We start from the raw sequence: 13877 nt of genomic DNA on the forward strand, positions 1-13877 counted from the left end.
AATAACTCCCTTCAGTGTTTTATTATATGATATATTTTTTTTCTTTAAAATTTAAAATGTTCTTCTGCTTAATATTATAACTATAATTAACCATGCTACCATACAATGTAAAATCGATGCAATTAATAGTAGTATCAGATAAGGACAAGAAAAATATAAAGAATTATATTAATTTACCTTCACAAAATGAGCTAAATCGGTTGTTTAATTATCCTAATTATGTTAATCCACAAAAATTTTCAAGTTTCACAAGCCCTTAAGAAAAACAAGAAAGCACACAATACAACCTAAAATCTTAAATCTTATAACGTATATAATATAACATCATTTGTGAAACCTTATCACAAGAAAACTCTCTCTGACCACCCTAATCAAGAATAACACAATTCAAAAAGCAAACAAATTATGAGACAATATTGCTTGAAAATATACTCCAAATTAAATTAAGAATAAAAGAAAGAATGATGATTTTTAATGTAAGATTCTCAATTTATGATCTTACTATACTAATTTTAGATGAATAACTCTACAAATTATTCAAATGTTTTTCAAAATTTCAAGTATTCTTGTCAATAAAATTTGAATTGTTCCATATTTAAGGAAAAAATAAAAAGATTTAAAACTTTACAAAGAAGATAGTTTTAACCAAATAAAACCCATTTATAGTATGTTAAACAAAGCCAAATGAAATTTCAAACTAAAACGAGATTTTCATTGATTAAATTGCTCAATTAGTTTTAGTCTACTGATTCATGAATTTAATATTTCATTATTAATTTTCTGTTTACGGATAAATTTATGGAAACGTGGACTGTAAAAATGGTTAAAAAACTTACAATTAAGATAAATTAAAGAATTTCTTTTTACATCAAACTCTAAATTTATTAAGAATAATATTTTGACGAGAGAATATAGAATTCAGTCAATTCAGTGTTGCTAAATTCCTTTCCCTCGACCATCAATTTCTTAAATTCCGTAACAACCTATCTCAACGGAAACAATTAATTATTAATTATATATTATTTTATTTACCACCCTCGTTTATCTCTCCTCCTCCTAAATTCCCAAATAAGGTAAAATTCCATTTTCATCATTCATCTTCTGCAGCAGAAACGGAACAATCTCTCTTTGTTTCTTCTCCCTTGCCCAAATCGAACTTTGCAACGCACTTTCATCATCTTCTTCCTCTTCCGTTAAAATTCCAATTTCACACACTCACGCGTGACACGTCACCGACCTTCACTCTGCTTCTTCCAGCTACATATGCCTTCTCTCCCACTACCATACTCGTTTTTCCCCGCTAACCTCACCCGCGTCGCCGTCACCGCCCAGCCAGAGAGAGACCCCTACCGCGATCGCTCGCTATCACACCGTCCATGCGCCTCCGCGCGCGTTCCCTCGCATTCGCTGGATAAATGCGTGTCACCATCGATCTAGGGTTTCGGAGCCTGGTCCTCGTCGCGGTGGTCTGCCTCGTCTTGCCGGCGATCAGCTTCGTGCTCCGTCGCAGGTGGCGGCGCGCGGAGGCCAGGGCGGAGGAGATCAAGCGGCTCCTTGTTCTCGCCGAGGAGGAGACTGTTAGGGCCGAGACCGAGGCTTCGTATTACCGCTACGGCGCCGTTTCGGTCCCGAAGAACAAAGTATGCGCCGTGTGTTTCTCTCCCACCACTACACGTTGCGCGAGGTGCAAAGCGGTTCACTACTGGTGCGCTCTCGATTTAATTTCTTCTATATGGTTGATTATACTTATTTATTTATTTTTTTATCTTTCTCTTTGCTATCCATTTTTTCTACACTGTGTTGTTTAACTTTTCTCTTTCTGTGGGTGTATATGTAGCTAAGTAGCCGTTAGGATTATGAGGGGATAGACTCAATTTAGGTGCTCATATTCTGCAAATTGGAAATAGAAGAAAAAAACAGAAGTCGTGTCTCTTTTTGCTTTTAAATACTTTTGTTACTGCTGTGCTTTGTGTTGAATATGGATACTTATTTTTTAGTTTTTTATTTTTTAATTTTTTGCTGTAATTCGTTAACTGCACGGGGTTCCGTGTTGGGCGCGTGGCCTATGATAGGCTAGTTTGCTTGTAAACCGTAAAGGAAAAACATGCAAATTCTGTTGCTTGGTCCTTGAACATGTTAAACGATCACGAGATCAGTTGTTTGTGGCTTTCTACAAAGTGAAGGTTTGTTGTCTGTGAAAATAAAGAATCGTGTAAGTTTGGGTATGAACATAAAACAGAACTTGAACATTCTTTCCGTGTGAAATAAATTCTACGTTGTGTGTGTTTGGTGTCCAATATGAAATATACATATTGCCCGTCTCATCCTCATATAAAGGAGAAGCTACTCTTTGTAGCTTTTAGAATTAAAAGGAAAATTGCAAGTCTTTAGTAAATCTGAACCAAACATGTGGTATATTAAGTGTTTTTCTCAAGTTTAGGGAATGAAATTTTATAGCCGGAAGTTATGCATTCACGTTTTAAAGACCTTCTTTAGGTTCTTGGATTTTGTGTTCTTGTACAGTTTGTGTAGTGATTTAACTTACATGACAGTCCAATCAACGTTACAAAGTTTTCTGATTCATTGTTTCTCCTCTGCATGTTTCTGTCTTAACTTTTTAAGAAAATTATTTTGTTAATATTGCTGACTTTTGTTTTCATGTGTTTTAGTTCTGGAAAGTGCCAAATAGTTCATTGGCGTCAAGGTCACAAAGAAGAATGCCATCCAGCCATCGCAACTTGCCAGACTGATGACTTAGTTAGTGATCTTAGAAAGAATGTGGCAGATCCTGACTATCGCAGAATCCATGAACATAGTTCTCAGACTGAAAGCACAGAGTATGCAACGGCATCTGAGGATCACTTGTCTGAAAAGAGCAGTTCTAATATTTCAAGAGCAAAGGATGATAGTGCAAGAGATGAGTCTCTTCAAGAGGGAAATGTTACAGGCTCTAATTCAGAATTATCCAGTAATTCATTTTCTGGATTTTCAGCTTCCACTGGTGCCAGTGAATCTTCTGATGATTCTTCTGTCTGTGAGAGTGTCATCTCAAATGAGCACGAGAGATCTGAGGGACATATTTTTGTGGATCACACCCATGACACTTCTGATACCACTTCAAGTCATAACGACATTGATGAATCCGTTCCATTATCACCTAAGTTTGTTAGTTTGGTCGATTCGGTAGATGATTATCCAGCAATGCATAAATTATATCAAACTACACCTGGTTTGGGCAAAGAAGAGAGTAAGCTCACTTCATCAGATGGCAGTTCTGGTTTGCATATGCGGAAAGGGTCAACAATTGAGCCTTCCACAGTGTCTTCTGGATTCTGGAATGAAACACTTGATTCAACAAGGTTAAAAGATGACTCAAATAGTGACCATCTTCCATCCCAGGGTGATTCTTTTCCAAAATCAGTTGAGAACAATATGCCAGGATCATCATCTTCAGAGAAAAATGTAGTTGATTCTTCAGGTTGTGCTGATGCTGTGAGCATCCATAATTTGCAAACAGTTGGTTCTAGGGTATCAAATCATGTTATCAACCCTACTAGCACCTTGGAGTTAGCTGAAAGTAGAGGTCTGCCATGTGCAATTGCTGATACGAAGTTAGTTTCTAAAAAGGAAGAACATTCACGTTATAGTACACAATGTGGGAATAAGGGTATCCAGTCTGGCACTGTAACTTCATCTAGGGTTTGTAGCTCGCCAAAGTCTAAGAATGACCTGGAAACATCTGTCCAGAAAGTTTCTGACCAGTTTAGAGGATCAAAATCATCTAAACCTTTCCCATTAGCTGTTGGGAGTAATATCACCGGAAAATATAGTGACAAGGTTACTACTGAAGAAGTCTTTTTCTGTTCTTCTGTGCCAATAGGAGCCAGTATCTGACATTGTCCACTAATTTGTTGCAGGGTCATTTTCCATATGATTTGTTTGTCAAGCTTTTTAACTTGAACAGAGTGCAGTTGCAACCATTTGGTCTTATAAACTGTGGAAACAGGTAATTTGAAATTATTTGTGTTCACTATTTATGATATTTTTATTAAATAGTTTAATAGTGTTACTGCATTATGTTGTTCCTTTCCATGTTAGTAATTGATTGATCTACATTGTTAGTTTCTTGTGTTTTCTTATAGAATCAACCACTTACCACTTATAGAAGTGTTTTCACTTTTTGTTCTTGATTGTACTGTCATTTTCAGCTGTTATGCTAATGCTGTACTCCAGTGCTTGGCTTTTACACCACCCCTGACTGCTTATTTACTTCAAGGACTTCATTCTAAATCATGTATGTATGCAATCATAGTTTCATATTGGAATCATCATGCACTCGAATACTGTGTTAATGTTCCCGGGTTAATATTTGATTTAATTCCAGGTGCAAATAAAAAGTGGTGTTTCACCTGTGAGTTTGAAAGTTTGATTTTGAAGTCGAAAGACACAAAATCTCCCATTTCACCTGTGGGCTTACTCTCTCAACTACAGAATATTGGGAGTCAACTTGGTAATGGTAGAGAAGAAGATGCACATGAGTTTCTAAGGTGTTATTTACATCATTGAATCAGTGTAGTTTGATATTTTATAATTCTTGTCACATATTTCACTTCTATTTAACAAGTCGTGTAATATTTAACAGGCTTGCTGTTGAGACAATGCAATCTGTTTGCCTTATGGATTCTGGGGATAAAACATCAGACTCATTAAGAGAGGAAACCAATTTAATGGGCCTAACTTTTGGAGGTTATCTTCAATCAAAGGTAAACTTATATATTTTTCTTTTATCTGAAAAAATTGCAATTATCTGTAGCTGTTTAATAACTTCCCCAATTATGGGTACAATACAGTGTTGGATTGTTTTTTAAATACTTAGAGCAATTATTCTTGCCATCATTTGCTGATGGAAGTATGATGCGCAATGATGTGAAGCTGGTAATATATTGGCAGATAAAATGCATGAAGTGTGGAGGGAAATCTGAGCGTCAAGAAAGGATGATGGATCTGACTGTTGAGATAGATGGGGAGATAGCAACCCTGGAGGATGCCCTTCGACAGTTTACAACTGCTGAGACTCTGGATGGGGAAAACAAGTACAACTGTGTCAGGTTGGTTTCAAATATTATTGTTTTCTGCTGTTGCTTTCAATATTATATAACTCAACAGGCCCAAAGAATATGTTGGTGCATACCGTATTGAAGTTAGGTGATATTTGCCTCTTTTAGCTTATTATTTTCATTCAAGAAAAATACAGGTAGTGGGATTCTTGATGTTGCTTTCAGTATTATATAACTCAACTGGCTCAAAGAGTATATTAGTTTTTGAAGTTAGGTGATATTTTCCTCTCTTTTAGCTTAATATTTTCCATTCAAGAAAAGTAGAGGTAGTGGAACTTGAAGTTTTTATTTTTACTGATAATAGCTTGGCATTATTGTAGAAATGTGTTGTAACCATTGTAGTAAGTAGTATCAAACTATGCACGATACAAATCGTGCGATTCATTGTGATTCATCTCTTGTGCGATATGAATCGCAGAAACAATTTCTTTTGCTCCTGTATCATGATTGAATCGTGTGATTCGGTCCCAAAATTGCATGAATCACGATTCCCATTATGAATCATCCTTTGAATAGTAAAGAGAATAGGAGAGAGGATGAACATTATCAGTGAGAAGGGAGGAGATGAACCCAGAAGATGAAACTAGAAGATTCTTGAAGAGATTTCAGATAAATGAAACAGTGAAAAACTACACTGTTACTGTTTTACTACTGTTTATATAAGAAGATAGTAAGCAGAATACAAAGAGTCAAGGCCCAGTCCTAACCCTAACCCTAAAGAAAGGATCCCATACATGATAAATAAAATATTACATCTCAACACTCCCCCTCAAGCTGGAGCATATAGATCATATGCTCCAAGCTTGGAACATATAAATTGAATTCTAGGCCCTCTTAAAGATTTAGTCAGAATGTCTGCAAGTTGTTCATTAGAGCCGACAAACTCTGTAACAAGATCCTTGGATAGTAATTTCTCTCTAACAAAATGACAATCAATTTCTATATGCTTTGTTCTCTCATGAAACACCGGATTGGAGGCAATGTGAAGGGCTGCTTGGTTGTCACAATATAACTTCATCTGCTCATTTTCACAAAATTTCAACTCTTGAAGGAGTTGTTTAATCCATACTAGTTCACATGTAGCTAGAGCCATAGATCGATATTCCGCCTCTGCACTAGATCGAGCAACAACACTTTGTTTCTTACTTTTCCAAGATACAAGGTTCCCTCCAAGGAATACACAATACCCTGTGGTAGATCTTCTATCAATTGGACAACCAGCCCAATCTGCATCACAATACGCTTCAACTTGAGTACTTCCCTTGTTCTCATACAACAATCCTTGTCCTGGGTTACCTTTTACATATCTGAGAATGCGAATCACAGCATTCCAATGATCAATGTGGGGATTTTGCATAAATTGACTAACAACTCCCACTGGATAAGAAAGATCAGGTCTTGTTATAGTAAGGTAGATGAGTTTTCCAACCAACCTTCTATATCTCTCTGGATCTGAGAAAAGTTCACCTTGATCTCTTGTTAATTTTTGATTTGAGTCCATAGGGCTATCAATGGGCTTGCAATTTGTCAGACCTGTTTCTTCCAAAATATCAAGAGCATATTTTCTCTGTGCAATGATGACACCTTCTTTTGATTGCGCCACTTCAATACCAAGAAAATATTTAAGACGACCCAAATCTTTGGTCTGAAAGTGGCTAAACAAATGGTTCTTCAATTGAGCAATTCTAGTGATATCATTTCCTGTGATAACAATATCATCAACATAAACCATAAGATAAACACATTTGTCAGGAGAAGTATAACCATAAAATACTGAATGATCCGCTTCACAACGTTTCAATCCAAAATTCTGCACAACACGACTAAATTTACCAAACCAAGCTCGAGGAGATTGCTTCAAGCCATAGAGAGAACGATGCAACTTACAAACTAACCCAGACTCCCCCTGAGCAACAAACCCAGGAGGTTGCTCCATGTATATCTCCTCTTCCAGATCACCATGAAGAAAGGCATTTTTAATGTCCAACTGATACAGAGGCCATTGGCGAATGGCAGCCATAGCAAGGAAAAGACGAACAGAACTTATTTTAGCCACAGGAGAAAAAGTATCACAATAGTCAAGACCGTAAACCTGAGTATACCCCTTAGCGACGAGACGGGCTTTGAGTCGGTCTACAGCGCCAGTCGGACCAACCTTAATAGCATAGACCCATCTACAGCCCACAGACTTCTTACCAGGAGGAAGAGAGACAAGTTCCCAAGTCCCACTGTGTTCAAGTGCTTGCATTTCATCAATCATGGCTTGTCTCCATCCAGGATGACCAAGTGCCTCATCAACATTCTTAGGAACCTTAATGGTAGACAAGGAGGAAACAAAAGAGAAATATGGAGGAGACAAACGATGATAACTCAAAAAGTTATAAATAGGATGTGGATTACGAGTAGAGCGAGTACCTTTCCGAAGGGCAATAGGCCAAGTGTGATCGGAGTCAAGAGAAGATGAAGAGGATGAAGGATCCATGATTCGAGAATCTGGTGGAGAAGGATTTGAGTCACAGGGGTCTTCAGGCAAGGAAGGAGTCACTGGAGTGCGACGCTGATATGTGAGAAGAGGTGGTTGAACAATGTCATTGGCATTTTGAGGTTGAGTTTCAGGAAGAACCAAGGGATCACAGGATGGTAAAGGAAGGACTTGTTGAATAGATGAACTCTCCTCCATGGAGGACAAGAAAAAAGGTGTGTCCTCAAAGAATGTAACATCAGCAGACATATAATACCTTTTGGTTGAGGGAGAATAACATTTATACCCTTTCTGAAGGCGAGAATATCCCAAAAAGACACACTTAATAGCCTTTGCAGAAAGTTTATCAAGACCTGGAGAGACATTATGAACAAAACAAGTACATCCAAACACACGTGGAGAAACACGATACAAAGGATCATTTGGAAAAATTATCGAGTGAGGAATTTTATTTTCAATAGAAGAAGAAGGCATCCTATTGATTAGAAAACAAGCAGTGAGGACTGCATCTCCCCAATGATGAATAGGAACATTGGTATTCAACATGAGAGAGCGTGCAGTTTCGATAAGGTGTCTATTCTTTCTTTCGGCTATGCCATTTTGTTGTGGAGTATGAGGACATGTTGACTGATGTAAAATTCCTTGGGAAGATAAAAATGAGGAAAACGCAGCAGAAAAATATTCCTTAGCATTATCACTTCTGAGAATTTTAATTGTCTTCCCAAATTGGTTCTTAATTTCATTAAAGAAGGACACAAATATGGATAAAAGTTCCGATCTTTCTTTCATTAGATAAACCCAAGTACATCGAGAGAATTCATCAATGAACGTTACAAAATAGTTAAAACCAAAAGAAGTGACACGACTTGGTCCCCAAACATCAGAATGAACAGTAGAAAAAGCAAAATTACATCGTGTCTCAGACTTTTTAGGGAAGGAAGATCTAACATGCTTTCCTAACTGACACGATTCACAATCTAAGGCTTGAATGTGTTTGAGACTCGGAACCATCATCTTCAACTTAGACAAATTTGGGTGACCTAAACGATCATGCAAAAGTTTTGGGGATGAAGTTGCAAAACAAGATACTGAGGAGCTTGGTTTTAGGAAATAAAGTCCTCGTGACTCATGTCCTTCTCCAATCAGACGACCCGTACCATGTTCCTGTATAGCAAAGGAATTAGCAGTAAAGGTTACAGAACAATTTAAGGAACGAGTCAATTGACTCAAAGAGATTAAATTATAAGGACAATGAGGAATGTACAAAACAGAGTTTAAATTTAGTGAAGGTGATAAAGAAACTTTGCCAATTCCTTGAGATGCCACTTTGGATCCACTTGCAACAGTAATAAAATGAGGACTTTTGGGAGAGGAAATGGAGGAAAATGAGGAAATGTTACCAGAGACATGATCTGAGGCACCTGAGTCAAGAATCCATGGACTAAGACCTTCCACAGATTGAGAGATGCATGCAGTTGACATTGAAGAGGATGGGTCAGGATTGTTGGATTTCTCAGATTTGTACCTCAAGAATTCTTGGTACTCTTCATCAGAAATTCTAGATTCTGAATGATCAGACTTGGACACATGAGCAGCTTTATCGGGAAAACCATGTAAGGAATAACACTTGTCTTGGGTATGGCCCATTCTATTACAATATGAGCATTGAGGACACCCACTTCGACCACCACGTCCTCCACGGTTGCTCCGACCTCCTCCTCTTCCTCGTGGTGCTACCATTGCTGATGTTTCAAAAACATCAGTTGAACTTTCATCTTTGACCAATGTAGGTACACGAAGAAGTCTAGTAACTAAGTTGTCCATCGAAGGGATTTGATCACCGGCTAAAACTTGATCACGCACATGATCAAAAGTCGAGTGTAGGCTCCTCAAAATTAAGACCATGTAAAACTTATCAAGTTTTTTGTTGATATCTTCTAATGAATCAGCCACAAAAAAACTCTTCAATTCTTCTACTGCAGCCCTAGCCTTTCCGATATGAGAAACCATATCATGATTGATTTGTTTGAGTGAGGCTACTCTTTGAGTTGCATCAAAGAGGCGTTGAATGTCGTTAGCAAAAATATCTTGTGCCCTTTTCCAAAAAGAGAAGCATGTCTTGTAAGGTCTCAAAATGTCTAAGACCCCTTGCTCAACTGATTGCCATAAAACAGCACACAACTGAAAATCCAATTTCTGCCACTTAGGTTTCTCTTCCTCTGAAATATTAGAGACCTCTTTTTCAAGATGATCATGATAACCTTGACCAAGAAACCACAACTCCACCGAAGCTGACCAAGAGGAGTAATTTTTCCAGTTCAGTTTCGCAGAGGTAATAATAGGAGTAGCTGATAGAGAGGGAGACATTCCACCCGTAGAAGCCATTAAAAAAAAACTTAACTTTTGAGAAGAAACCCTAGGTTCAAGATATGGTCACCGAAACAGAGAACCAAGAGCAGATATAAGACCAGGAGGCTCCGGCGAGACGAACGACGGTGGCGCGGCGCGTTTCCGGCGCCGGGAAGGCGGCGCATGGTGTACACGCGCTTGAAGGTCGCCGGAGAGAAGCGGAGCGTGGCGGCGCGTGCGGAGGTTTCTGGGGACGTGACTTGCGGGGATGGGTTGCGCTCCTCGAGGCGCACCTAACCCTGACTTCGCCGGAGTAAACACGCCGGCGGCGACGGCGGACGGCGCGGCGGACGGCGGCGGACAGTGGCGGAAGACGGCGGACGATGATAGTCACTGTGACAAACAGTGAAGATGAACCAGACTCATGTTCTGGCTCTTGATACCATCTTGAAGAGATTTCAGATAAATGAAACAGTGAAAAACTACACTGTTACTGTTTTACTACTGTTTATATAAGAAGATAGTAAGCAGAATACAAAGAGTCAAGGCCCAGTCCTAACCCTAACCCTAAAGAAAGGATCCCATACATGATAAATAAAATATTACATCTCAACAAAGATGAACATAGGAGAAAGATGAATTGGTTGAAAAAGATGAACAGTGAGCTCAACAATAAATATAAAGTAATATTTTAAGATGTAAAATGCTTTTTTCATTTTTTTTCTTCTTACACTGACAACTTTAATCTTATCAACTTTTATTTTATTTTTTATTATAAAAAAATAATATTATATTCTAAGAAAAAATTAACTATTATTTAAGTTAATATATAAGTGTTATTGTATTTTCACGTAAAATTAATTATTTTTTTAATTTCATTTTTTTTATAAAAAAATCTTAATATTATTTAAACTAGCATATATTTATTCTTATCTTTTTTAATTATATTTTCTATATAAAAATTAATTATTATTTAAGGATTATATTTTCTCTATTTATTCTTATTCTGAGTCTGATTTAACAAAGGAGTTGGGTAATACAGCCCAAAAGAGAATTGTTTATCAAGATTCATTGCCCAAAAGAGAATTGTTTTCTTGTTTATCTTCTTTTTCCTCCATTGTTCTGTTGGCCAAAAATTTCGTTAATGTTTGTTCTCTTGTTTTTAAAACTTCATGTGTTAAGTGTGGTTATCTTTGTCACACTGTTTGTGGTACATTATTGTTTGAATTTTATTTCTTTTTCTGTCTAATTAAAATAGTTTCCTTACTTTTCTATGTCAAACAGGTGTAAGTCTTATGAGAAGGCCAAGAAGAGAATGACAGTTTTGGAGGCACCTAATGTTCTTACAATTGCATTAAAGAGATTTAAGGTATTTTTTGTGATAAATTTAAGGTGAAGGTTTTGCCACCTATCTTGTATGAAGATTAAATATTTGCTGTGTTGCAGTCAGGAAAATTTGGGAAGCTCAATAAACCTATCCAGTTTCCTGAAATACTTGACTTGGCACCTTTTATGAGTGGGACGAGTGATTTGGCTATATACAGGTTATATGGGGTAGTTGTTCACCTGGATAACATGAATGCTGCTTTTTCGGGTCACTATGTATGCTATGTGAAGAATTTTCAAAGCAGGTGGTTCAAGGTTGATGATAGCGTGGTATGTCAAGTTTTTATTTATTTGAATTTCTCTGAGAGCATATTTATATGGTTCTTATATATATTGAGGATTTATGCTTTCCCTTACCCATTGGTTACTCATAAGCTGAAATTGCCGTCTGTAGTTTGTTATAAGCAATATTTGAATAAAGTTTGAAGTACATAGTCTTAGTGGATCTGTATGATCTGTTTAAAAAAACTTTTATTATCAGTAATTCTATCATTTATATTGAAAACAAATTTGTGTCAACAATACAATAGAACTTCAAATCATACAATGCAAGGATCCAGCCTGAACTGAGGCCCATAAATGAATGATAAAAGGTCAGGACACTGACTGAAGTGAGTCAATGAGTGAAAGCTCCACAAATTAATTTATGTAAAGCCATTTCCATCAGATACATCTTGGTTCAGTGTGTGAACATGGTAGTCAAATTTCTCCCTTTGATTGTTTGGGAAAAGATTAACTCCGGGGATTTTTCTCTATTCATGAAGCTGCAAATAAAATATCCTTAAAACAAATTGATCAAAGACATTGATGAATACTAGCAGATTTAAAACTCAAATTATATGGATGAACATGTCCTTCAAATCCGTGCTCTCACTCTGTTGTTGGTGAAACATCAATCTAGAAAGGTACAGTTTAGTCCTTGGAGAGTTTAAGCTAAGTGAAGGTTGAAGTTTTACACCTTATGTTAATTGATTCAAATGTACATGAGCAGTTTTACCAAAAAGTTAACTGAAGTTAATTCTGCTAATGAGGAAATCTGCAAAACCTGTTACGTGGCTATATTAGATCCTATTACATAGATTTCATGTAAAGAGACTTGATGGGTTAAGTCATTCACAAGATACTGAGTTTGGACCACTACGCCCAAGGATGCTAATCTTGTACTTGCATTGGATTTAAGATACAGAGTCTATTTTTGATCTATTGATGTTTGCACTGCAGATGTAGCTTAAAACACATTTAATCATCAATCGTACTTGTCTTGCAGGTGACATCTGTTGAATTGGAAAGCGTCTTGGCAAAAGGAGCTTACATGCTTTTTTATGCAAGGTAACCTTCTGATTATGGATTTCTGTTTTGGTTGATATCTTATTGGTCACTTCTGTCTTAGGTTTCTTTATATCATTTCATGCTTCCCTGACTCTCTGAACCTCCTGGTAGGTGCTCACCTAGGGCCCCTAGATCAATCAGGAACAGTATAGTATCTTCAGATTTAAAAAGGAAACTCAATGGAAAAACTACCATAGTGAAAGGACGACTATCTACTGTTTCTGGTGCTGGAGTTAATTTGACTTGTGCAGATGGTTCACCTTCCTTGGATACTATGTATTCAAACTTTCTCCGCCAGAGAAGGATTTGGGAAGAAGATTCATCAAGTGATAATTCATCCCTTATCAGCAGCAATTCCGATGAAGGTTCTTGCAGTACAGATAGCACGAGTGATTCAACCAGCACGGATGACTTTGCTGGTTATATTTTTGGTGATTTTGGATGCGGCTCAGGCGGCACGTTTAGAAATTCAGACTCCAACATTTCCCCTGCATTGTCGTCTTCTCCCCACACTAGATATTTTCCCTCTTGTGATATTTGAGCGACATGATTCAGTTTTGGTGCATTGAACTGGGTTGGAAGCACCTCCCCCAGGTTCAAAGGTGTTTTGTACAGGAACAGGCTTGGTAGATAGTTAAAGGAATGGTGGAGGTGTTTGCCCTTTTTGATCCTGACATAATTATAGAGCATAGGAATAGGAAGTTAGATAGATTCAAGTAGTAGGACTAGCGTTAGTTTAGGGAGACTCACTGACTCTGTACAGAGAGCAGGATATAAATTGTGGTGTATAAAGTCAAGTTATACAAAGGTTGGGATGCCCTGAACCGTAAATAATAATATATTTGTAGGTTAGGCTGCTCTCATTCTCATCAAATCCCAAATCATTTAGTTATTTCTACACTCATACTTTTCTTTCTTTTGTAAATCAAACATTTCAGATGTTCAGTAGCAAATAATATATCTTTCTGTTTCTTTGCGCAGGTTCAGTAGCAATCAACACATTTAATGTCTCTATTTTATTTTGAATCTTGAATGTGATTGGAACGAAACAGGCTCTATAATGTGCTTAAAAACCTAATTCGCAATTAAGAATGAATGCTATTTGAAGAGTTTAAAAGAAATAGCTTAGTATGAATAATAGAACATATTACTTTTTGGTTGATTGAACAACACTAAATACTCAAACTTGTATTTAAAGAAAACGTAAATCAAGT

At 37.1% G+C, this 13877-nt stretch overlaps 1 protein-coding gene across 1 annotated transcript; it reads left to right on the top strand.

Annotated features, from left to right (window-relative positions):
• The first annotated feature begins 1063 nt into the window (after positions 1–1063).
• LOC114194416 (ubiquitin carboxyl-terminal hydrolase 17-like) lies at positions 1064–13643 on the top strand. Its single transcript, XM_028084611.1, has 11 exons — positions 1064–1705; positions 2670–3837; positions 3918–4006; positions 4209–4294; positions 4385–4547; positions 4643–4763; positions 4951–5108; positions 11233–11317; positions 11395–11604; positions 12602–12663; positions 12775–13643. Exons 1-11 carry the CDS (start codon positions 1416–1418, stop codon positions 13202–13204), a joined length of 2862 nt encoding a protein of 953 aa, XP_027940412.1. The 5' UTR covers positions 1064–1415; the 3' UTR covers positions 13205–13643.
• The last annotated feature ends 234 nt before the right edge of the window (positions 13644–13877 follow it).

The sequence above is a fragment of the Vigna unguiculata genome, chromosome 8, assembly GCF_004118075.2.
Source record: "Vigna unguiculata cultivar IT97K-499-35 chromosome 8, ASM411807v1, whole genome shotgun sequence".
Classification (NCBI taxonomy): domain Eukaryota; kingdom Viridiplantae; phylum Streptophyta; class Magnoliopsida; order Fabales; family Fabaceae; genus Vigna; species Vigna unguiculata.

What these genes read in the sequence shown, in the direction of transcription:
- LOC114194416 (XM_028084611.1), top strand. Translation starts at nt 1,416, where the DNA reads ATGCGTGTCACCATCGATCTAGGGTTTCGGAGCCTGGTCCTCGTCGCG. An exon ending in TGCAAAGCGGTTCACTACTG is followed by an intron (nt 1,706 to 2,669) that starts GTGCGCTCTCGA and finishes CATGTGTTTTAG; the next exon opens with TTCTGGAAAGTGCCAAATAG. An exon ending in CTTATAAACTGTGGAAACAG is followed by an intron (nt 4,007 to 4,208) that starts GTAATTTGAAAT and finishes TGTCATTTTCAG; the next exon opens with CTGTTATGCTAATGCTGTAC.